The sequence below is a fragment of the Rosa chinensis genome, chromosome 5 (assembly GCF_002994745.2).
Source record: "Rosa chinensis cultivar Old Blush chromosome 5, RchiOBHm-V2, whole genome shotgun sequence".
Taxonomy (NCBI): domain Eukaryota; kingdom Viridiplantae; phylum Streptophyta; class Magnoliopsida; order Rosales; family Rosaceae; genus Rosa; species Rosa chinensis.
In genome coordinates, this window is record NC_037092.1 from 84,095,380 (window position 1) to 84,118,286 (window position 22,907).

The 22,907-nt window shown below is 40.1% G+C and overlaps 2 protein-coding genes, 1 long non-coding RNA gene and 1 pseudogene across 4 annotated transcripts; 2 read left to right on the top strand and 2 right to left on the bottom strand.

Moving 5' to 3' along the window:
- Window positions 1–1,809: 1,809 nt before the first annotated feature.
- On the bottom strand, window positions 1,810–2,271 carry LOC112164307. Its single transcript, XM_024300522.1, has one exon. The coding sequence runs from the start codon at window positions 2,269–2,271 to the stop codon at window positions 1,810–1,812; it is 462 nt and encodes a 153-aa protein (XP_024156290.1).
- Window positions 2,272–3,770: 1,499 nt separating this feature from the next.
- Window positions 3,771–6,889, top strand: LOC112165779 (lysine-specific demethylase JMJ30). Its single transcript, XM_024302423.2, has 6 exons — window positions 3,771–4,345; window positions 4,429–4,638; window positions 4,738–4,872; window positions 4,967–5,110; window positions 5,834–5,926; window positions 6,423–6,889. Exons 1-6 carry the CDS (start codon window positions 3,884–3,886, stop codon window positions 6,609–6,611), a joined length of 1,233 nt encoding a protein of 410 aa, XP_024158191.1. The 5' UTR covers window positions 3,771–3,883; the 3' UTR covers window positions 6,612–6,889.
- Window positions 6,890–9,708: 2,819 nt separating this feature from the next.
- Window positions 9,709–14,056, bottom strand: LOC112165778 (annotated as a pseudogene).
- A 3,843-nt stretch (window positions 14,057–17,899) lies between these two features.
- Window positions 17,900–21,018, top strand: LOC112167271. 2 transcript variants are annotated; one of them, XR_002923680.2, is made up of 5 exons: window positions 17,900–18,615; window positions 19,028–19,171; window positions 19,741–19,782; window positions 19,956–20,048; window positions 20,641–21,018. It is a non-coding gene; the product is annotated as an uncharacterized LOC112167271 (long non-coding RNA). The 2 variants fall into 2 exon arrangements; XR_002923679.2 differs by lacking the exon at window positions 19,741–19,782 and having other exon boundaries at window positions 17,904–18,615.
- The last annotated feature ends 1,889 nt before the right edge of the window (window positions 21,019–22,907 follow it).

The window sequence follows — 22,907 nt, forward strand, 5'->3', positions numbered from 1 at the left end:
AACAAGGTCGAACACTTTCAATGAAGAAGCGGCGAAAATATGAAGGACGAGGTAATTATATTGAAATATGTTCAATAATGATTTTTGATTTATTTATCATGTAGTTGTTAAAAGTAAAATGTTGTTATATAGTTTATTCATCGATTTATACGAAGCCAATATTTTTTTAAATATTTTATTTACTTAATATTATATGTAGCTCATGAATGTTAAATCAACGTACTACGACTCGGAAGGTTGCAATTTTGTGTTTGAGCATGTTTGGCAATACTTGAAAAATACGGAAAAGTTTGGGAAAACACCATCAATGGAAAACACCCACTTTAGTGTTCCTAATCATGTTAACTTGGATGACGGTGGAACAACCACTACCGAGGATGAGCTTCCGTCATCAAGAAAGGCACGTCCTCAAGGACAAAAAACACAGAAGCTAGCTAAGAAAAAAGGCAATCAGCAGGATGCGGATGGCCTACGAGTTCAAATGCAGAAATGTTATGAACAAACCAAACGCGAGTACCAACAAAGGCAAAGACAGTTTGAGGAAGGTCAACTAATTGAGCAACGCGCTGAGGATGCTCGCACGATGCAGGTGGATCCATCAATTTTCACCCCAAGAAAGAGGAGTTATTGGGAGAGGAAGCAACAACAAATAATTGATAAGGAGGCAGAAACTTCAAGCATCCCGGAACAATCTCAAGATCCTACACCCCTTGAAGGAGACAACACAACCTTGACCACTTATGATCCACTTGGCGAGACATCTTGGATGTAATGAATATTGTTAGTTTCTTTGAATGGTTTGTGTTTTAATTTATGATAATAAAAATTATTTTGTTGAGTAGATCATCTTCGTAAAAAAGCATTGAACTTTTATTTTCATAATAAAGCACATCACACAAATTAAAAGCACACAACACAAAGTAAAAGCATACCACACAACAATACAACCAAAGTAGGCCATGACCACTTATCATGACAACATGGCCACTTATTGAAAGCACAAAAAAAAAAAAAAAACTCACTGGTGGTTCTGATCAGCTTGTAACTTCATGGTCCATAGGTGATCGACTAGATCGTCTTGCAGGTTTTTATTCATCACTGGACATCTAACCTCCCTATAACGATGCAAGAATTGATTTAGTTGTTGCGGATTGCGATCAACATCGGTGTCCATTACTGGTCTCTTATATATCTCTGCTTTCCTTGGTCTGGTTGGGATATCATCCAAATCAAATGGCTGCGCTGCATCTTCATCATGCTCATATTCAACAATCATATTGTGCAAGATAATGCACGTCATCATGATGTATTGAAGGTTCTCCTTACTCCACCCACGAGCTAGTCCTCTTATGATTGCCCAACGAGCTTGGAGAATACCAAATGCTCTCTCCACGTCTTTTCTGTATGCTTCCTGCATCCTTGTGAAATGTTGTGTCTGCGGCGACCTCGGGTTTCGAATTGCTTGTACAAATGACCCCCACTTAGGGTATATGCCATCAACTAGGTAATAACATTGACGATAATGCCTATTATGTACCTGGTAGTTCACTTCAGGGGTTTCACCGGTGCATACGTCATTGAATAAAGGTGAACATCCAAGGATGTTAATATCATTCAGGGAACCTGGAAGTCCGAAGAAGGCATGCCAAATCCAAGTATCGTAGGAGGCCACCGCCTCTAAGATGATTGTGGGTTTCCCCTTGTAGCCAGTATACTGCCCTGCCCATCCGGTGAGACAATTTTTCCATTGCCAATGCATACAATCAAGGCTACCGATCATCCCCGTTCTACAGCTTTGTCAAGTAGCCGTCACAAATCTGCCGGTGTTGGTCGGCGGAGGTAAGTCTCATGGTACACATTCCATATTGCTTTTGTGAAGTGCTCAAAAATCTCAATGGCAGTGGTCTTCGCAATATCTAGGTAATCATCACAGAAATCAGTTGTGATGCCATACGCAAGCATTCTCATGGCGCATGTCAGCTTTTGTTCAGTGGATAAGCTGAGTCTCCCACAAGCATCTCTTGTTTGAACAAAGTATGGGTCGTAGTTGGCCACATCGCGCATCATCTTATCAAAGACCCAAGGTTGCATTCTATATCGCCTGCGAAATATGTTTGGTTCATACCTGCACGGATCCGTGAAATATTGAGCTTTGAGTCGAAGATCCATCAGTTCTCGTTCCCTGGCCTTATAGGTACGACCTTCTGAAGAACCACCCCATTGTGAATCCTCATCTTCCAGAGTTTGGATTTGCAAGGCAGCAGCAGACATCATCAAGGCTCGTCGACGACTTCTCGTGAAGGCCTATTCTTGATCTTTCTGCAACCATTTCGGCAAACGATTCATTGCAGAAATGGTTTGACAAAATCAAAACGGAAAAGAAAGAAAGATTTGTATGATTTGGATATGAGAAGTGTTTGTGAATTTGTGAGAGATGAGGATGATAATGACCCCATATTTATGGACAGTTTGAGTTTATTTTATTAGATAATGTATGACATGTGGCGGACGAAGACTCGACCGTAATTAGGACAACCAATTAGAGATTGACACGTGGCGCTGATATCACATCGAAATTCGTATGTTTGGCATATATGCCGACACAAAACATCAAAATATCTTCTAAATAGTTAGATTCTTTGTCGTATGTGCCGACACTTTTGTCGTATATGCCGACAAAAAAAAAAAATTTTCAAAACCTCTTTTAAATTCATTAAATAATAAGAATAATTTTTAAAAATTATGATCTAAATAGTTAGATCCTTACTCGTATGTGCCGACACTTTTGTCGTATATGTTGACAAAATTGTTTTTTTTTTAAATCTTTTTTTAAATTCATTAAATAATAAGAATAATTTTTAAATATTATGATAAAATGTTAAATGATTTTTTTTACCTTATTTCATTAAATTAACATATTTTTAATATAATATTCATCAAAATTATACTTATATTATATTTTAGTCAAGAATAGTGAAAATAACACTCCCATATAGGTCTAATGGTTGGAGATGAGAATTGAGTCTTATATGAATAGTGCAACAAGGGGGTGCTAAAATGAGAATAACACCCTCAAATGGTGCCTATGGTTGGAGTTGCCCTTACCCTACCCTATTTGAGAAAGGGTCGGGCCGGCCCGCCCTAATGCAAGGGCCGGATAGGGCTTCGGCCCCATGGACCGGGTGGGCTTAGGGCCAAAGGGCCAAATGATGACCCCCTACTGTATCGATTTGAGCTAATTTATTATTTTAATTTCCTTTTATATTCTAGGCCCTTATTCCATTTTTATTTCGCCTCTTTCCAAGTCCCTACATGTTGTTAATATCACCGGTCATCAACTTCCGTTCGACATGCTACTAGTTTAGTTGGTTTTATTTTTTTACCAACTATGCTCCCTCGAATGACGCGCACTACATTTTGACACCATACAGAGCAAATCAACATTCCCAAAGTCAGTCAGTTAAAATCCAACTAACACCATTACATCTTCGATGGGAGAAATTTGTTGCCATTGTGGAAATCCTAATCCTCTGAAAATGCTACTCACTCGCGTCTACTCTGAAACTAGGTTTACAAACACCAATATTTTGGATGCCAATAAATATCTTCAATAGGAATAAGCCACATATATCTACCTCGCTTTCATCTTTTTCTTCGCGAAACTACCGTTCCCCAAAAAAAGTGTGCCACGTCACCCAAATATCTCATAAAAAAATCATACCAAAAGGGGAAAGCTCGAAGTGGAAACCCCGCCAACACGTCGCATATTCTCTCTTCATCAAAATAAATATCTCCCCTTTTTTCTCCTCTCTCTCTCATAAAAAAAAAACCATCACTCCACCCAACAACTCTCTCCGCTTCTTCACCGGGAGCTCCTCCGCCAATGGCCAACTCCGACCACCACCAGCACCTCCCCACCCCGACCCTCGACTCCGAGTCCTCCACGCTCCTCCACACCCTCTCCGAGCACGGCGGCTACGCCTACGTCAGCATGGCCACACGCGCCGCCGCCGGAGACGTCCGCGCCGCCGAGGCCGCTCGCGAGATGGCCTGGGAGCAGCTCCACTCCGGTCCCTGGCACTCCGTCCTCCCTGTCTGGCGCGACGCCTACGCAATGGCCTGCCTCCACGTCGCCAAGCTCCACTTCGCCGCCGCTGAGTTCACCGACGCCCTCCGGGCCCTCGACATGGGCCTCCTCATGGGCGGCCCGCTTTTCAAATCGGACCTCCACGCCGCCGTGACTAAAGTCTCCGCTAAATCCAGACCGGCCGCCGCTAGGGTTTCCAAACAAAACGGCCCCAATTTGGACCGCCGTCTGGTCCGTCACGACCTCAAAGCAACGGAGGTTAGGTTCGTAATTTCACATTCACTTCTGAATCTCACACAATGAAAAAAGAATTGATTTTTAGTTTCTACTGGTTTTCTCAGATGCTTGGGGTTTTGCCTCCAAAATCACTATCTTGTAAAACGGTTGTGAAGAAGTCTGGTCTTTCTTTGGAAGGGTTTTTAAGAGAACATTTCTTACCGGGATCGCCGGTTATTTTGACTGATTGTATGGCTCATTGGCCGGCGAGGGCGAAGTGGAATGACATGGATTACCTGATAAGAGTGGCCGGTGACCGGACGGTGCCGGTTGAGGTGAGAAAGATGGTTACTTTAATAGACAATGTGAGTGTGTTTAAGTAGTTTTTTTTTGTTAAATGACTGAAAATTGGTAAAGCATTGAATGCGTTGTAGGTTGGCAAAAATTACTTGTATCCGGAGTGGAAGCAGGAGCTTATTACGTTTTCGCAGTTTCTTGAGAGGATTCGGGGTAATGACTCTTCCTCTGGTGCCCCGACGTATCTTGCTCAGCACTCATTGTTTGATCAGGTACGTTACACGTCACAGGCTACCAAGGTGATATGAATGTATGTTTGGATAGACATTGCATCATTTCACTTTTTGGTATACTATTGACTGGCAGATAAACGAGCTGCGTGAGGACATATGTATTCCCGACTATTGTTGTGCTGGTGGTGGGGAACTAAAGTCTCTAAATGCTTGGTTTGGTCCGGCTGGGACTGTAACCCCATTACACCATGATCCGCACCATAATGTGTTCGCGCAGGTACTTCAGAGTTAGTTTTCTGTATTGAACAATATTACCGTGATCTTGCCTTTTATAGTTTATATTCATTATGAACCTTCCGGTTGTTGCTTTTAGGTTTTGATATTATAATGCTAATTATCATCTTTGAATTTTGCTTAGATGTTCTGTTTCTATAGGAAAATGTCTGAGACTGATCAATCAGGACTAGCTATAGAAGTAGCATTCCTTTGTTCAATTGCTTGCTTCTTTAAATTATAGTTTACCTCTCCTGTCTCTATATTCAAGCTGTTACGTCCATAACGACTTAACCAGCCTACCTTTTAAAACTAGAATAGCTATCGAATAGCTTGGATTTACCATCAAATCTGTATCAGTTAAATCCCTCATAAAGGGAAATAATGGTTTTAGCTATAGCGCCATCTCTAAACACTAAATCCACGTGCACTAAGATGATTAAGGAATCTGATAATTTCTTTAGTATATACCTAGATGTGCGCACCTCCATTTGTTGCAAAGACTGTGATTTGTAGCGCCCATGAAACATGTTTGTTTTAAGTGCAGAACTATTTTACCATGCATATATATCATGAATCATAATTCCATATACGAAGGCATATGTTGTATGCATGTACTTCCACATGGACATATGTATGTGTGTGTATGTGTAGATGCATATTTTGGCAAGATACTAGTTTCTCTGATCAAACATCTATGTGACTCGAATTGATTGCTTATCTTCAGGTAGTTGGAAAAAAGTATATAAGGCTCTATTGTGCTTCATTGTCAGAGGAACTCTATCCACATACTGAAACCATGCTTTGCAACTCAAGTCAGGTAATTGCATTCTTGACCTCATTAAAGCAAGGAAAAGATCTAAACAATTTTGCTAACACCTTGTCGAGAAGGAAGATGCTAAAAGTAGACCTATATTTTCATATGTTTGCATGTGCCAGGACTATCCATGCTTTTTAGAAAATACTGAGTCAATCTGGGAGAAGATCTTTGATTAGTAGTCAGTTCCTCTCATAAGTTTAGATTAACAGATGACTTGGTTCAACTGTTTGTTTAGATAATCCAAGAGAACAAGATTATTAGTGAAACCTGTGACTGTCATAAAATGTCTAGTGAAAATACCTTGTCAAGCTGAAATTGGTGGGCGTTTTATCTAGTGGCAGTTACCTTTTAGTTATTCTTAGTTATCATAACGAAGATCAAACTTATAATTATTTAGATCACAAAGAGAATTTAATTGGTAAAAACTGAAATGTTGAGATTCCTGTCAGCTCAAGTATATTATATAGTTACTAATTGAATATACTTTGGTTTGAAGGTTGATCTTGACAATGTAGATGAGAAAGAATTCCCGGAGGTGCAGGACTTAGAATTTCTTGACTGCATATTAGAGGAAGGTGACATGCTTTATATCCCACCAAAGTGGTGGCACTATGTGCGGTCTCTGACAACAAGTATGTCAGTTAGCTTTTGGTGGAGTGATTATGACAGTTCAGCTACGTCTTGATAGTTTGTGGTTTTGCCGCCTACTTGTTAATTCATTTTGATATTGTTAGACAGGGCAGTTTTCAGTTGCAGAGTCTTATATTCTGATGTATATATCCTGCTGTGTCATATTCACGATTAGACTTACAGAGGTCTGGAGAAGAAGAAACTGTTTCTAACAATTTTGAGAATAGTATTTATAACATCTTTATTGTGTCAATGCTATACATCTGTAGCCATTCGCTTGTGAAGCTACTTCTCTTGTTTCATAATTGAGTGCATTTCGATCAATTTGGTTAATAAATTTGTGTTGATGGAGTTGATCATGATCAGACCACTTAAGATTTGTCTTCCCCAATGTGCATCATCTTCATGTTGATGAAATTTGTTTTCCTTTTTGTTTTCGAGGAGAATTTGGAAAGAAGTCTTCCAAAGCTTTCATAGAGGACCCATTCATCCTCACCCGTCATGGTATACTTGATAGTTTCATTGGCCTCACAAGATTTGATTTTCATTTACTTCCCTCTGTCTCATCCAACCGTATCTTTGCCACTTTCTTCGTGCCTAACTTCATTGCTCTTCTCCCCTTGCTTCCTCCACACAAATGACAAACCCCAACTTACTCATCCAGTCCTCCATATACTTGGCATTCTGAGGCCATAGGCCACCCAAGTAAAGGCACCACATGGATAAAGGACTCAAAGTCACGCAGATGTTGCTTTGCCAACAGGATTTCAACTTGAGGTAACCTCGGTGGCAACCACTCCAAATCATTTCCTAGAGAATGGCTCGACAGTTTGTTGGCTACTCTTCAAAATTTAATGTGTTTTACCGGTGTAATGCTTCACACTAGGGAAGATGTCAATCTAAGTAGCTTTTGGTCAATAAGTTTTTTTCATGCTTGGGGTTTAGATTATTTTTGAACCGCACAAAATAGTAGCTCTGACTTCAAAGTGATCAAATACTTGAACTCGAAAAATTGTACCAATTAGACACTTCCGTCACAATTTTTGTCAAATTTTCGTTACTTAAACGGTAAGATAGAAAGCAGGAATCCTAGGGAGATAACTATGCCAATCGGTAAATGCATATTATGCACGCTCATGTCAACAATGATGAAGAACATTCGGATTTCAATTACATGCAATTTCTTATATCAACTAATCAACAACGGATACAAATGGTTGTCCGAAAGACAAGACAACCAGAAACAAAAATGTTTATTTTAAAATGATTACTGATTAGTCACGATAGAATCATTTTAATTAGGGTCCTTGCCCAAAAGCACCAAAATGAGCCAAACTTTTCCCACTTACCCCAGCAACAGATTTTTGTTCTCACATACACAATTTCACACCAAAATACCATTTTGCCCTCAATCCAATTAAACAATTACTTCAGCTGCCACACACACTCTCTCTCTCTCTCCACAGACGCCAGCGACAACTCAAACTGATACCTCCGAGCCCGGGTTGCTCCACGACGGCGTCTCCGATGTCGGACGGTACCAAAATGGCCGGAAAATTACTGCATAACCTGGAGGCAATTCTCGAGTCGCTCCCGGCCTCGTCAACTACGCTCTTGGCCTCTGCTCCGATCGTTTTGCAGAACCACCAGCTGCTCCGATCTTTTTGTAAAACAACCAGGCTCCGATCGGCCTCGTCGAAGATGCAGAACCACCAGCCACCATCGTTTTGCAGAACCCGATCCGGCGGAGTATCAACACACCTCGATCTCCGGCGGAGTATCAACACACCTCGATCTCTCTCCTCTCTCTCTGTCACCGCCATGGTCGAAGGCATTCAAGTGTGGTTTTCCGATGACAAGTTGTTCACCGAGCACTAGGCTGTAGAATCAACGGCACAGACATCATCTACGACCCCAGCCTCGCCAGAAGTAGTCGAGTCTGCAACCGGAGAAGGGAGAAGAGGACTTGGGTGCCCAGATCATTTTCTGGGTGCCCAAATTAGTTTTTTTTTTTTTTTAAGTAATTTGGCAGAAGGAAAGGAAAAAAAAAATTAATGTCTATTGGAGGGCAATAGACGTTTTGAATTGTCTAAATTTAAAGAGATTAGTTCTCATTCTAGCAACTGAAAGTCTTATTGGGGGATAGTAGACGTCTATTGGGGGGCAATACATGGCTGATAGACGTCTATTGGGGGGCAATACATGGCTGATAGTCGTCTATTGGGAGGGCAATACATGGTTAATAGACGTCTATTGGGAGGCAATACATGGTTGATAGTCGTCTATTGCCCCTTTATTGGGGGCAATAGACGTCTATTGGGGGGCAATACATGACTGATAGTCGTCTATTGGGGGGCAATACATGGCTGATAGTCGTCTATTGGGGGGCAATAGACGTCTATTGGGGGCAAAAAAACTTTCCCGTGGGTGGTAGCCGGTGATCGGAATCCGGCGGCCGGTGACCGGATTCCGGCGAAAATTGGGGGGCAATAGACGGCTATTGGGGGGCAATAGACGTTTTGAATTGATGTAATCTCCTTGTTTTTTTTCTGTAATCAAAGTTTTATTTGTCTAAATTTAGGGAGATTAGTTCCCATTCTGGCAACTGAAAGTCCTATTGAGGGGCAATAGGAGTCTATTGGGGGGCAATACATGGTTGATAGTCGTCTATTGGGGGCAATACATAGCTGATAGTCATCTATTGGGGGGCAATACATGGCTGATAGTCGTCTATTGGAGGGTAATAGACGTCTATTAGGGGGCAATAGACGTCTATTGGGGGGCAATAGACGTCTATTGGGGGGGCAATAGACGTCTATTGGGGGGCAATAGATGTCTATTGGGTGACCGAAATCCAGCGACAGGATTCCGGCGAAAGTTGGCCGGAATCCGGCGAGGTTGGCCGGAATCCGGCGAGGTTGGCCGGAATCCGGAGAGGTTGGCCGGAATCCGGCGAGGTTGGCCGGAATCCGACGGCCGGTGACCGGATTCCGGCAGCCGGTGACCGGCTCCGGCGAAGTCTCCCATGGTTTCTCTCTCTTCTATTTTTTTTTTCTCTCTCTCTCTAAGTAACAAGGGGGTGAGGGTAAAATGGTATTAAAAAAAAATTAAAAACAAAAAAAAAGGTATTAGGGAAGACTCCCTTAGAGTGTATTGGGTAAGAGAGAATTAAAAAACTTAATGGGGTAAGTGGGAAAAAAATCCCTAAAAATGGGGTAAGTGGACAAAATCCCTTTTAATTAACTATAGCCTCACAATCGAATGAGGAATCTTCTTCTGGGCCGTTGAAGTTCCGTTTGTGTTTTCTTGTCAGATTTCAATGCCCTCTCATCGATCTAACAGTCAATTTGAGATAAGATAAGTATATAAGTTGGAAATTTAATGCATCTCCAAAGTCTCAAAATATTGTTAACAATACATTTTTCAATCTGTTTGGAAAACGGAAACAATAAGCTAGGAGCATAAATCTAAAAGCAAAGCTAAACTAAAATGCAAGAGTAGAGGAAATAACTGAAGATAAAACATAAATGATTATATATACAATGTGGTGTAAATTCACAAGCACCCTGTTTTCAAATTTTCTTCAAAGCATACCTAGCCTTTTCATATAGTAGTTTGTTTAGTAGAGGAATTGAAAACAAACCATTCATCAGTGACATGAAATTTCTATAAAATATGGACAATCATTTGATTATCAAAAATTTAAACGATCCAGAGAATGATGGATGATTACGGATGATATCAAAGAAAAATAATAACTTGGGATTGAAATGAACAAAGTTAGAATTTGATTGGTACTATATCGGAAACTCATTTACTGAAAGCTTGGAAATGAATCATGGATTTGAATAGAAAAAAAAAAATTAACATTTTGTACTTGTTTACTGATTATTCGTGAGCAATTGGACTACCAAATTAATATGACAAATCAAGTTTTTGATACAGCAACATACCTCTTGAATTGGACTTGTTTCCTGCTGTGGAAGTCAAGAGAAGAGGCTAAAAACATGGGGCAGTCCGTCACATATAGATTTTCCAGCGAAGGACACTCAATATCAAAAGAAGCACTTTCATAGTATAACATTGGTAGTTCTTTCAAAACTAATTCCTTCAATTTTGGAAGAATGATCTTCTTGTTGCTTGCTTCAACTATTCTTTGCAAAAAGGGGCAACCTAGTAAACCAATGTATTCCAATTGAGAAAGATATTGAGCAACATCAGAGGTGAAGAGACTTCCCAGCAAGCCGCACCAACTAATGGACAAACTCTGAAGATTTTGGAACATTGCAGGTGGAGCAGGTCCATCACATATGCTTGTTATTGTATCTAGAAAATACAAGTCTATCTTTCTCAAATGTGATTGTTCTGGCTCAAATAACGCTTCATACCCAAACACATATTCAATCTCCAAGTACAGACAATGTAGTTCTTCCAGATTTGGTAGTCTCTGCAACAGTGTTGTTGGTAAAAATACATTCCCCCAGTTGTTACAGGAGTGAACCTTCAATAACTTCAAATTGAATAGAGACCCCGGTGGTAATTCACCAACACATAACTCCTGGCAATTCACGTTTTCCAGATGCAACTCTTCCAAGTTCTCGAACACAGGTTTTTTTGGAACCCATGTTATTGGGTTCATAAGCTTGTACCGCCTGGAACCAAATATATAGAGAAGCTTCAGTCCATGTAATCTCCCATGCTCAGACTCCACAAATATGTCAATTAACCTTCGGCACCCTTCCCACCGTAGCCTCTCTGTTATGTTCATCACCCCATTGCAAAACCAGTCCGGTAAGCTACTCAACCTCAAGAATATTGATTTATGACCATATCGATTATTGAATTCCATCTTCTTGCCTCTGCCCATATATACTTCAAATTTAACCCAATTCGGATTGAGCTCAACATTTTTAGGTGTACATGCTGCATCGGAGAAACGAACCTCTAAAACTCTTAAATTTGACAAGCGAGTTACCTCGTCAAAACCAACATTTGTTTCTTCTCTGTCTCCCTCAACTTCACGCCCCCAGTTCGAAAATCGTCGCATGTAGAGTTCTTCTAAATTATGCAACTTTGATATGATCCCTTTGGATAGAATTGTCCGAAAACTTGTACCGGTGAGATCCAACATCTTTAGATTGGTCAAATCTCCTATTTCTCTCGACATCTCCTTCAAATTACTGTGTCTCATACTAAGAATCTCAAGCTTCTTAAGTTTTCCGATCATGGAAGTGTCAGAACAGGAACAACCGTCTAAATACAAAGTACGGAGGTTGGTCAGGAGACACAGCGATTGGGGTAGCAATGAAGTAATAATCTGGCTAAGATCTAAGACCCTTAATTCATTTGGAGTTTGAAAAAAGGTTTCTGGGATATCCATAGGTATCCACGCATCTATAAACGTATTATTGTTTAGTAACAAAATCTGGAGTTCTGGACATACAAACTTTTCGGGTAGCTTGGTAATATGATTGTGCATTAGTGAGACTGCAGAATAGCCTTCATGTAATTGACGTGGCCAGTCCTTTAAACCACAGCCAGCTCTCACCAAAAACCCATGTTCAAATTGCGCAATTTGAATGGCTGTATCTCGGACAACATCATGCATCTTTACAAATCCAATGTATTCACTCTCCAAAAGCAAGCTAGAATCTTTCAGGTACTTGACCACTGAATCTGCTGTTCCTCTGGCTTCGTCCATTGTTTCAGCATCTTGAAACAATCCTTTTCCAATTGCATACCTGAACAAGTCTTCTATATTGATTTCACGGTCTTCTGGGAATAGGCAACAGAGCAAGAAGAATGACTTGTGGTCCTCATCTTTCAAGTAATCAAAGCTCAATTTTATACATTCGAATGCATCTCCCTTATCATCAGGGTTGGCAATTTGCGACTTCTCTAGTCGTTGAGCTGCTCTTTTCCATTCCACCAGTTCTTTATCTCCAAGTGCCCTTGCAACAGCTATCAATGCAATGGGTAGACCCCTACATTCTCCAGCTACCTTCTTCGCTACACCCTCAAAAGTGGTCGATTCAAAACAACTTTCTGCATTTCTCACAAACAAAGTCCAAGAATCTTTTTCTGATAAGGTACTGAGAATGATCTTTCTTTGGCATCTCATGACATGACAGACATTCCATATCCTTGTGGTGAGTAGGACTTTGGATTTGCACTTCTGAAGCTCCTCGTAGCTGGGAATCCCTATCTTTGACAACTCTGTTCTCCCCCAAATGTCGTCCAGGATTATAAGGATCTTATTTCTTCTCTTCATCTCCTTACTCAATCCAGCTGCTCTTCCAATTTCTGTCTCTCCCTCCAATTTGACGCCTAACAGGTCTGCTAATGTGCCTTGAATTTTTCTGTAGTCAGGGCTTTGGGATACGACACCCATAATCACATGATCAAAAATCCCACTTTTTCGGGCATGTGCACCGACATGTTTCACCATGGTTGTCTTTCCAACGCCTCCCATGCCTTAGACACCGACGGCAGTGACCTCGTCATCTGTTAGCGCATTCATAACCTCATTCATGGCTTGTCTTGTTGCTTCAAATGCTTCAAAATCTCTTGCGGACTCAATTGCGTCAGGTAGTACTTTACCGAGGAGAAATCCCACAATGACGTCAACAAGCTCTTTGTGAGTCCTACAAGCAAGAATTAATCAAGGGTCAGAAATAAGCGTTCGGTAAAACATACAAAACCGAAATTAAAGGTACAATGCTTACTTATGATCATTTGTATTCCACCCAGAGACATTGGCCACTTTGTTTAAAGCAGATTTCCATTGCTTCACCTTCTCTGATTCATGTCGCCCGGACGTTTCATGCTTAGAGAAATCTTTTTCGAAACTCTCTTTCTGATATCGAACATTAGTAGGATCAACATGATAAAAAAGTGGCAAAATTCTGTTGTCTTCCATGGATAGACAAATCTCTCTAAGTTCCTCCAAACACCAAGCAGAAGAAGCATAATTTTGCGAGAGAACAACAATTGCAAACCTTGATTCTTTGATTGCTGCTAAGAGAGTGGGAGAAATAGCATCACCTACTTGAAGGTCCTGCTCATCCATGAATGTTTTGATTCCACTCCTATTTAGCCGATCGTGTATGTCAACTGTGATCCCCTTGCGAGTGTCTACACCCCTGAAACTCAAAAACACATCATACTTCCAACATGGATCTGATGCACATACTGCTTGGGAACTGGATGCCATCGGAAAAGCAACAATCAAAACAAGAGGCAATCAAGAACAGGAAAGAAGAACAATTTCTCAAGTACAGGCAGGTAAGAAGATACTGCAAAAGCCAAATTAAAAAAACCACCAAGGAGATAGAGATACAGGTTCCCTGAATAATCAATGAAACAGAGCGTGTTGAAGTCTGAAGTTTGAACAGCGTGACAATAAATCTGATAGACTTTTGCAGAGTCTAGACAAATAGCATCTTCGATTTCTTCTAACTAATACTACTATATCTCAACTTGCTGCCGACTAATAATATATTAGCATGTTACGTATAGCTTTAGACCAAAAATAAATATGTTAGATAAGCATAGCAGGTTTAATGTGAGGGAGGCTTTTTCTCTTGTCCTATAATTATAATCCGCATGATAAGGACTTTGAAATACACCCTAACACAGTTTTCAGTTTCCATATAACTAATACTACTATATCTCAACTTGCTGCCGACTAATAATATACTAGAAAACATTCCCGAGCTTTGCTGCGGAAATTCTTTGTATGTTATTGTTGAATTGCATTGGGACAGTGAGGCAAGAAATATATGACTAAAGCTATGGATACTGATGAAGTTTCATGACCAGAGAAGAGCAACCTCAATATCCGGAGTCAAGAATTTGCTCCTTTAAAAGATTTGAATGATTGAAAATCCATCCAAGGAGATCATTTTCCTCTATGTTTTTATTTTCCTTCTTCACTCTGTCTTTCATTTTGAGGTTAATTGGCTTCTGCAAGAACCAAGAAAGAAGAAAAATAAATCATGCAATGATGTCTAGTTAACATGTAGAAAGTTCACAAATTCGATCTTAAATTTTTACACAGAGAACGCAACTGACTTAGTAACTTCACCTGCATTTAGTTGAAAAGACCATCATATAATCATTTAACATAACCCACAATCTTATCTAATTGTCCAATAGTCATACAAAGAATAAAATAGGGAAACAGTGAGAACTAAACCATTTGGTGTTTGATATGAGAGAAATGAGTTGAGTGAGTCGCTGCAAAGTTACTTGTCTAATTGAGTCAACTCCTGCAAAGCTAATCCATTCAAAACCACAAACTATACAGTAACAATTAGCCAGAGCTAAATACAGTATTTGCTATTTTTCAATAGTATGGCATTTACCTCTACTTGAATCACAGTGAATGGAAAATTAAAAGCTCATAGTTTTACATATATCCACTTAAGTGTTAAAGAGGCTGCCGGATGGATGAAGTGTGAAAGAGGCTGCAAGGGATGGATCAAGTTGTGAAATAAAGCACCAATCCTTAGATGACCATGAACTGAATCAAGACCAGGGAATAGGTACTTTTCCCTTTCTTCATTAGAGAGTAATTCAAACCAAAAACAAAAAGCCCTAAAAGCTTCCCTTTCTTTGTTGCATTTACTATAGTTTTCTTTCTTAGAAGATTGAAGCATCCACCCAACTGAAAAGAAGTTCATCTTTATAAATGTAAAAGAATGCTTATCTTTTTTGTTTTACACAGCAGAACTTACGGATGCTCAAAAAATAAGACAGAGTTGATGAATAACCTTCGAACCATATGGTTAAGGAACCTGAACATTCAGTGGAATTATGAACACTCAGGGGCAAAATCGTCATTCCACTGCTGGTATGAACAGTGAAATGAACAGTGCTTATGAACAATATAGGATGCTGGTATGAACAGTGTGTTTATGAACAGTATAGGACATTTAGTAGATGTTGGAGGTGAAAAACTCCGATTAGGAATTTGACCCAACAATTAATGCGGACTGGAGCGGAAGCAGAACCGTGGACAATCAAGAGGTTTCAATTTGTCGTTGACTTGATGTTTGACGAAGCGCAGACTCCTTTTGGCTTCCTCCCTCTGTTTTCTCCCTATGCGAGCTCCCTCCGTAGCCTCCCTATGCGAGCTCCCTCCGTAGCCTCCCTATGCGAGCTCCATCCGTAACCTCCCTATGCGAGCCCCCTCCGTAACCTCCCTATGCCTATGAGAGCTCTCTCCGTAACCTCCCTGCGAGCTCCCTCCGTAACCTCTCTATGCGAGCTCTCTCCGTATCCTCCCTATGCGAGCTCTCTCCGTAACCTCCCTATGCGAGCTCCCTCTGTAACCTCCCTTCGTAGCTTCCCTTCGTAATCTCTCTCCGCTCTGTCACCTCTCTATGTAATCTCCCTATGTACACTTCCTATGTAACCTTTCTCCGTAGCTCCTCTTCGTAATCTCTCTCCGCTTCTTGGTTTTGACGAAGAAGCGGAGTCTCTTCTTTGTCATCGGTGTGAGAGAGGAGGAGGGGGTACCTGCAAAAGACCCTCCGATGCCTAAGTCAGTATTTTTCTGAGTCAAGAATTGAAGTCTCGACTAGAGTTCCATGCCATACCTGGAGGTTCTTCTTTCCTATTATAGGCGACTTACAACTTGGGCTGCAAGTAAACTTGCATGGCAAGATACTGATAACTTGGATGGCAAGCCACCATTAAGGCTGCACTTACTCCTGTAATAACCGTCACTTATTGGCGGCCATGATTGCCACGCTAAATATCGCATTAACCGTCGCATTTACGGCTACATTAACTATCACACTTACTGCTGCCATTATTGCATGGTCAAATTAATTGACCACCCCCACAGTAGATAGTAAATTAGCATGTTAGGTGTAGCTTCAGACCAAAAAAAAAAATGTTAGATAAGCATAGCAGGTTTAATTTGAGGGAGGCTTTTACTCTGTCCTATAATTATAATCCACATTACAAGGACTTTGAAATACACCCTAACACCGTGTTTGATGAGAAAAAGTTAATAAACCTACAACTGTATAGGGGATAAACTATAAAGGAGATGAAGTGAAGAAAAAGTCTTCATATCACTTTTTGGATTACTCATTTACAATAACAAGGAAAAAACAGCTTTCCTTACCAAGTAAAATACATCTACTCAACTAACAATGAGAACATGATTTATACACAAAAGTTACACGCCAATAACAATAAGGTATACAACTTCCAATAGGTTTGCTGCGTAGCATTTTATGTAAATTTCAGGCTGCTGAATTTATAGAATTATAGCAATGTCAACTATATATATTGTACTAGTAAATTAGTGAGCTCATGTATAATATTACCATGTCTAGTATTAAAATTCCTCTTTTTTTTTTTTTTTAGGGAAAGATAGAAAATCCATTCAATCAATCGAAAGCAAACATTGGGGGGACATAGACCGAAACCCCAAGAAACCACAGTTACAGATACTATCAGGCCAATGGGCCCAAACTCTAACCACAATACACCTCCTACCAAGGCTACTTTGAACCGATAATCCTTAAAGTCCCAGTAGTATCTCGTAGTCGACAGCCAAATGACAGCGTCCTCTTCAATACAGTGTCTAAAAAGTACCAGACCACGTGTAAAGGATTGCTTATCAGCAGATCGACCACTACAGTAAACCAAGTTTGAACCAAATCGTCCTCGGGAACGACACCATTGACATGACATAACACAGACCTAATCCTAGCTCCAAAGAGTAGGAACACAACCCTAACTCAAGTGAGTAGGGACTTATTAACCCTAACCAAAACCCTAACTGAAAAAACAAAACCCTAACATAAACCAAAAGGAAAACATTGCAACCCACAATCTGCCACCAAGCTACAATCACCAGACCAATAACGGCCGCCGTCACTGGATTGGTGTTGTCATTGTCGCTCCACCCCGCTGCAGATCTGAACTGTGGAGGGCCCCAAGCGTCAAAACCCGACCATCGTAGCCAACCTCCCCGCCAATAGGACAAAGCGGCCTGAAAAAACCTTCTCCAAGAACCCACTTGCTCCTTCGCCTCACATCGGCCCCTAACACAGCAAACTAGACCCAACAGTGATGCAAACCAACTCCGCTTGCCTCCCCCCAGTGTCGGACGCTCCTATTCCGGACACAGGTCTGCACAACTCGATCCAGTCGAAGCCGCCCCTCACCCATGCCTAGACAGAAACCACCATTAGCTAATCCATCGACTGCAAACAAGGCAGAGGAACGTCGCCTGCAAGGCTTCCGCCTCCACCACCTTGAAGACACCAAATATCCGTCCGACAACAGCCTCCATGCACAGGCGAGACCAGAGGCCCACACCAGTGCCGGGGCGCCGCCGGACGAGACCGCCCAACCAGCACAGAGAAAACCCAAAGTCCCAGAGGCAATTCCCGGTCCCCCACTAACTATCCGTGTTATCTTCTTACGTCTCTTGTGCTTGCATATTATTAAAATTCTTCAAGAGTTGCTATTGAGAAACAAAAGCTGCGAGAGTTTCCCCTGCCGATCAACGTTGTAAACATATTTAGCATGTATGTAGGAGAGAAATAGCTAGATTAATCACCTCTAGTAACTTGAGGGCAGAGAGACGACGGTGGGGAGGTTGTGTTGGTAGAACCAGTTTCTGGCCTGGGAGGTTTGTTGTGCCATGGTGTTGGTGCCAGGGCAGAGTTGGCTGGGCCACTGGGCTGTGATGAGTGGGCCGTAATTTTTCTTTTTCTCTTTTTAAAATGCTACTAATAACCCTCTCGGTTATTGGGTTTGGGTTTGTTAGACTGTTTCACATGTTTATACTTTTTCATTCTCCAATAGCAAGCCCCTGTTTTTATGCCTAATTAGAAGCGCAAAAAGAGAAACAGGGCAAAACAGAGACGCGCCACTACCGCAGCTCAGAGAGAAAAAGAGAGTGGCCACAGCAGCTATCAACTTAGCCCTCGTAAAGCCGTCGCCTTTCTCTGTTCCAAAGCCTCAAAAACCTTCAAAGCTTAGGGTTTTCACTCTCCGATGCTCCTCCGCCACCGCAAATGCCGTCTCAGGTATACCCACTTTTCCTACTCTGCTGTATTTCTTCTTCTCTCTGCTGTGCTCTACGACTTGAAAAGATTTAATCTTTATGTCATAATGGTTTCCAAATTACTGTGAAGTCGATTTATTAGTGACTATAGTGAAGAGAAAATCGATTGGCTGCCATGCAAATAGAGTTGGGGAGAAAGTTAATGTTGGTCTTGTTTTTTAGGCTCTGTGTTCTTGTTTTAGATGAATAAGCAAAGCCTCACAGTATACAGTGCAGATTGATATCTCAACCCTTTTGGGTTTTGGCCCTTTATGCTTTAGTCTCATTCTGGGTACGTTACACGTTACAGGCTACCATGTCGCAAGTGTGATATGCATATATGTTTTGACAGACATTGCAGCCTTTCACTTTTGTGATATGCCTTTGATTGGCAGATTAATGAGCTGCGTGAGGACATATGTATTTCTGACTATTATTGGGCTGGTGGCGGAGAACTAAGGTCTCTAAATGCTTGGTTCGGTCCAGCTGGGACTGTAACCTCATTACACCATGATCCGCACCATAATGTGTTTGCCCAGGTACTTCGGAGTTGGTTTTCTGTATCGAACATTATTATCAAGGTGTTTGCCTTTGAGTTTTTATATTCATTATGAAGCTTCCTATTGTTGTTTTTGGGTTTTGATTTTATAATGTTAGTTATCATCTTTGAATTTTGTGAATTTTGCTTGTATGTTCTGTTTCTAATGGAAAATGTGTGAGACTGATCAATATGGACTAGCCATAGAAGTAGCATTCCTTTGTTCAATTGGTTGCTTCTTTAAATAGTTTAACTGTCCTGTCTCCTTATTCAAGCTATTATGCCCATAACCTGCCTACCTTTGAAAACTAAAACAGCTATCAAATAGAGTGGAATTACCATCAAATCTATTCCAGTTATGATCTAGAGATCATCCCATGATTTTACTAGGGGAGGCACATCTTCATGATGGGATAATCCTTCTGAAAGGGAAAGAATGGTTGTATACGGAACACATGGTTACAGTGCCATCTCTAAACAATAAATCCAGCTGCACTAACATCATTAAAGAATATGATAATTTCTTTGGTACATACCTAGATGTGCATAACACCTCCATTTGTTGTGTAGACTGCAATTTGTAGCGCCCATGAGACATGACTGTTCTAACTTGTAAGTGCCTGACTATTCTATCGTGCATAAACATCATGAATCATAATTCTATTTACAAAGACATGTGTTTGTATGCATGCACGTCCACATGCATATATGCGTGACTGCATATAGATGCATATTTTGGCAAGTTACTAGTCTCTATGCAACTCAAATTGATTGCTCATCTTCAGGTAGTTGGGAAAAAGTAGATAAGGCTCTATCATGCTTCATTGTCAGAGGAACTCTATCCACATGCTGAAATCATGCTTTGCAACTCAAGTCAGGTAATTGCATTCTTGACCTCATTACAGCAAGGGAAAGATCTAAACAAATTTGCTAATATCTTGTCGAGAAGGCATAAAATTATACCTAGATTTGCATGTGCCAAGTCTATACATGCTTTTTAGAAAGTACTGAGTCATTCTGGAAAGGAGATTTTTAATTACTAGTCACTTTCTCTCAGGCTTCAATAGTTTAGCTTAAAAGATGACTTGGTTAACTGTTTGTTTACAAAATCCAAGGAAAGAAGATTATTAGACTATTAGTGAAATCTGTCACTGTCATGTTCTTGGAAATATCTCATGAAAATATCTTTTGAACCTGAAATTGGTGGACGTTTTATCTACAGTCAGTTACATTTTAGTTATTGTTATCGTCATAACGAAATTTAGATTTCTAACAGAATTTATTTGGTAAAAAATGAAACGTTGAGATTCCTGTCAGCTTCTTTATATGAACTCGATAAGATCATATAAATGGGATCATGTTCTCTCTCTCTCTCTCTCTGTTTTTTTTTTTTTTGGAGAACGATCATGTTCTCTTTCTAAAGCTCAATTATATTATATATTTACTGATTGAATATACTTTGGTTTGAAGGTTGATCTAGACAACATAGATGAGAAAGAATTCCTGGAGTTGCAGGACTTAGAATTTCTTGACTGCATTTTAGAGGAAGGTGACATGCTTTATATCCCACCAAAGTGGTGGCACTATGTGCGGTCTCTGACAACAAGTATGTCGGTTAGCTTTTGGTGCAGTGATTATGACAGTTAAGCTACGTCTTGAAAGTTTGTGGTTTCATTGCCTTCTTATTGATTCATTTTGATATATTGTCAGACAGGGCAGTTTTCAGTTTTGGAGTCTTACATTCTCATGTATATATCCTGCTGTGTTATATTCACGATGAGCCTTACAGAAGTCTAGGGAGAAAGAAACTGTTTCTAACAATTTTGAGTAGTATTTTTAACATCTTTATTACATGCTATAAATCTGTAGCCATATACTTGCGAAGTTACATTGCCCTTGTTTCATAATTGAGTGCATTTCGATCAATTTGGTTAATAGATTTATGTGTTGGAATTTAGGGTTTGATTAATCTTGATCATGATCAGATAAGGCTTGCCCAGTGTGCCCATCTTCATGTTGATGAAATTTGTTTTCCTTTTTCTTTTCAAGGAGAATTTGAAAAGAAGTCTTCCAAAGCTTTCATACAAGGCCCATTGTATTCATCATTTCATCCTCATCCTTCATAGCATCTTTATAGTATCTTTGGCCTCACAAGCTTTGATTTTCAATTGCTTCGCTTTCTCTGTCTCATTCAACTATATCTTTGCCACTGTATCTTCATGCCTAACGTCACTGGTCTTTTCCCTTTGCTTCCTCCACACAAACCCCAACTTGCTTCTCCATATACTTGGCATTCTGAGGCCATTGGCCACCCAAGTAAAGGCACCACATGGATAAAGGACTCAACCACTGAAATAGGCAGAAGTTGCTTTGCGAGACAGCATTTCAACTTAAGGTAACCTGTGGCAACCACTCCTGGAAATCTGAATGATTAACCTTCCTAGAGAATGGCTCGGCAATTACTCGGCTACTCTCCAAAATTTTCATGTGTTTTACTTGTGTAATGTTTCTTCCCTAGTGTGTTGTTACTGCAAGTAACTTTTGGTTAATGAGTTTTTATCATGGACGGGGTTTAGATTTTTTTTTCTTTTAACTAGACAAAATAGTACCCGTGACTTTCAAAATGATCAAATAGGTACCTAAACTCAAAAAAATGTACTGATTAGGTACTTCCATCACAATTCTGTCCAACGAGGGAATCCCAAGGAGAATTTACTATCTCAAACAACTATGCCCAATAGGTAAATGCATATTACGCACGCCGTTGCCATCTCAAACCCTAAAGCAACAACGAGGAAGAACATTGAGAAGTTTAATTACATTCCATTTCCTATATCAACAAATCAACAAAGGATACAAATGCTTGACCGAAAGATAGGAAAACCAGGAACAAAATACATAGACAAAACTGTTTATTTTAAAATTGATAAGTCACGATAGAATCAATATAGTTTACTACACCTTCACAATCAAATGAGGAGTCTTCTTCTGGGCCATTGAATGTCTCTGTGTTTCTTGAATGCGATCAGTTTTCCAACCCTCATGAATCTAATGGTCAATTTGAGATAAGATAAGTTGGAAATTTAATGCATCTCCAAAATCTCAAAATATTGTTAACAAAACATTTTTCAATCTATTTGGAAAACGGAAACAAAGATTGAAAATCGGAAACAATAAGCTAGGAGCAGAAATCTAAAAGCAAAACTAAACTAAAATGAAACAAAACAGGAAATTGAATTTGAAACAAAATATACAACACCTTCTCATATTGTAGTTTGTTTAGTAGAGCAATTAAAAACAAGCGATTTAAAGGTGGTATGAAATTTCTATGAAATATTGACAATCATTTGATTGGTACTGGTGACGGAAACTCATTCCCACCTAAAGCTTGCAAATGAATCATGGATTTGAATGAAAAAAAAAAATTAACATTTTGTTGAAGGATATTCGATTTATGTGTGCCTTACCAAACTAGGATTACTTTCTAATTTCTACTGTTGTAATCAAGGTTCTAAAAATCGCTAGGCGGTAGTCGGGCGGCGAGCAAGGGCCTAGCACCTAACCGCCTAGGCAGGGACTAAGCGGGCGCCTAGACGGTTTTTAATTTTTATTATACAACATATAAAATTATAAATAAGAATAGAGACGTGTATTTTTGAGATGCTTTGAGATGATATGACATGATTATGAAACATTGAGATTAGCAGCGAGGGCTTTTTTGACAGGACCAGTCTCGG

Excerpts from the sequence above, each read along its gene's own strand:
- LOC112164307 (XM_024300522.1), bottom strand. The coding sequence starts at position 2,271 with ATGTCTGCTGCTGCCTTGCAAATCCAAACTCTGGAAGATGAGGATTCA.
- LOC112165779 (XM_024302423.2), top strand. The coding sequence starts at position 3,884 with ATGGCCAACTCCGACCACCACCAGCACCTCCCCACCCCGACCCTCGAC. Across the intron at positions 4,639-4,737 it reads ACCGGACGGTGCCGGTTGAG|GTTGGCAAAAATTACTTGTA; the intron begins GTGAGAAAGATG and ends AATGCGTTGTAG. Across the intron at positions 5,111-5,833 it reads ACCATAATGTGTTCGCGCAG|GTAGTTGGAAAAAAGTATAT; the intron begins GTACTTCAGAGT and ends GCTTATCTTCAG.